At 47.2% G+C, this 2,621-nt stretch overlaps 1 protein-coding gene across 1 annotated transcript; it reads left to right on the top strand.

The window, feature by feature from the left end:
* Window positions 1-932: 932 nt before the first annotated feature.
* On the top strand, window positions 933-2,318 carry LOC310937219 (adenylate kinase 8-like; the record flags this gene model as incomplete). The annotated part of the gene is made up of 1 exon (XM_083901448.1): window positions 933-2,318. The coding sequence occupies one exon, from the start codon at window positions 933-935 to the stop codon at window positions 2,316-2,318; it is 1,386 nt and encodes a 461-aa protein (XP_083757574.1).
* Between the last annotated feature and the right edge of the window lie 303 nt (window positions 2,319-2,621).

Below are 2,621 nucleotides of genomic sequence, written 5' to 3'. Positions count from 1 at the left end.
ATTTAAAATAAATCTGATAATTAAACCTGTTTAATGAATAGACATTAATAGAATAATAAATGAACAGAAACCACTAACACCTATCAGATTTTAAATATAATGCATTATTATTATTATTATTATTATTATTATTATTATTATTATTATTATTATTAATAATAATAATAATAAAGGTGCCATATGTAAGAATGTGGCCAAAAACAGTTACTACACTCAAATTCAAAATACAGAGGTCTTAGGTTCCGTTTTTCTGACGTAACCCCGTGGTTGCTCGGAAGCTGAGGCTCTACTGACTGCAATGATTGGTAGACGGCGGTAGGTGGCGCCACATGACGCCAAAACATGATTTCAAAACATAAACATGATTTGCATATTTTTTTAAATGCCAATATTTTGTCTGTACTGTTGTTGTTGGTGAGTTCAGTTTGTTATATGAACATTATTCCTGAGTCTCTGTGACATATTAGGAGGATTTTATCATTTATTACATAATGCACCTTTAAATACATTATTGTGTTTAATGATAATATTATTATCATGACTTTACACATTCTTGCCTTTTATCTTAATGACGGAAAAGTGATGTCTGTACTTCCTGTTTGAAAACGCTAACTTAGAGTTAGTTTGATTTATCCTGTTTCTGAATGAAAATCTCGCATACTCAACGTTCTGCAGGAAACGCCCTTTTTGAAGTTGCCTTACACTTAGATCTGAAAGATAAAAGGCAACTCTTCAAAATAAAAGCTGCTCAGGCAGAGTTCAGGAACAGGTAATCTTGAAAGTGGCTTTTAAGGTGCTAAAGAACGGAATGTCATCTGCGGCACAACACCAGAGAGAGGGCGACGGTTCACCTCTCAGCGCTGCCAGGAATTTGTGCGGATCGTGTTCAGTTAAGACTTTATTGTATTAACTTCAGAGCATCTTCAGTCCTGATGGATGAGACGGTGAAGCCTCTGAGAATTCCGCCCAAGATGTCGGTTTACGCTGACAAACATGGCATCTTCCACCTCGTACAGAGCATGGTATCCAGTCTGGTGATCGACCGACCCGACGATCCGATCTCCTACCTGATCAGCTTTCTGCAGAGGAGCAGCGTGGACATTCCCAGGATCGTGCTGCTCGGTCCTCCGGCTGTCGGGAAACACACCGTGGCCAAGAAGCTGAGCACGGAACTGGGAGCTGTTCATGTGACCATGCAGAATTTACTGCAGGACCAATCGGAGCTGGACGATCAGGAGGAGATTCCGACGGAGACCCTCGTCCAAATGATCAAGCAGAGACTGAACAAGGACGACTGCTTCAACGGGGGCTGGGTGTTGGAGGGAATCCCGAAGACTCGTCGACAGGCGCTGAGTCTTCAGGAGGTCGGGGTCATCCCTGAACACGTCGTCATGCTCAATGCTTCTGACGAGGTGCTGCGGGAGAGGAGGAAGGGGAAACTGATCGACCCCCTGACCGGAGACGTGTACCACCAGACCTTCATCTGGAAGGTCGATGAGGACGTGGCTCAGCGTCTGGAGAAGCAGCAGGACCTTTCAGAGAAACAGCACCTGGCGAAGCTGCAGCATTTCCGCTGCGAGGTCACGGGTCTCATGACGGCCTATCAACACGTCCTGAAGATCCTCAACAGTGACCAACCGTACGACGACGTCTACCAAGAAGCAATGGCTTTCATCCAGACTCACCGTCGCACCAGAACTCCCAGAATTCTCCTGCTGGGTCCGCCTGGATCAGGGAAGAGTCACCAGGCCAAACTGCTGTCCCAAAAATACAAGGTGGTGGTCATCTGCTGTGGTCAGCTGCTGAGGTCGATAGCAGCCGATGATTCAATTCTGGGAGAGAAGATCCAGCCGTACCTCGGTAACGGAGAACCGGTTCCAAACACCCTTGTGCTGAAGGTCCTGGAGCATCGGCTGAGCCAAGTGGACTGCAGCTGCAGAGGCTGGGTCTTGCATGGGTTCCCCCGAGACCTGGAACAAGCCAGGATGCTGCAGGGGTCCCAGCAGCCGCCCAACAGGGTCTTCGTCTTAGAGCTGACGGACGAAGTTTGTTTGGAGAGGCTGAGTCAAAGAGCGACAGACCCACTGAGCGGGGAGAGGTATCACACCGTGACTCGACCCGCGCCGAGCGCCGAGGTCCAGTGGCGACTGAAGACCAGACCAGAAGACAGTGTGCAGAGTGTGATGAAAGCTCTGAATCGGTACAGGACACACAAGGATGCTCTGCTGCCTGTTTATCCAGACGGACACCATATCGATGCTGATCAGGATCCACAGTCTGTGTTTGAGGCTCTGGAGAGCAGATTAAATACTCTCTAATCGCTGGATCCACCTGGAGTTGGAGATTTTGGTGTTTTCTTTTCAGTCCTTTACTGTGGGAACATGCTTTTCACAGTCTTAGACAGTTGTGATTTGTTTGGGAGTGGGCGGGGCAGAAAGCGGCTGTTCTTTGAGCAACAAGGCGGATTCTTTAAATCCAGAAGACGGCAATGGCAGTGATGCAACATCATGGAAGCAAGCGACAGTTAAACCACATGGAAGAAGAAGAAGAGCTGTGATGTTTCTGCAGCAGGAGGCTGAGACTCAAGACTACAGTGACCAAAGTGTGAAGGAGATAAGAGG

This window comes from Microchirus variegatus, assembly GCF_963457635.1.
Source record: "Microchirus variegatus genome assembly, chromosome: 15".
Classification (NCBI taxonomy): Eukaryota; Metazoa; Chordata; class Actinopteri; order Pleuronectiformes; family Soleidae; genus Microchirus; species Microchirus variegatus.
The sequence above is the reverse complement of the archived record's forward strand: the minus strand, read 5'-3'. Positions and strand labels throughout refer to the sequence as shown.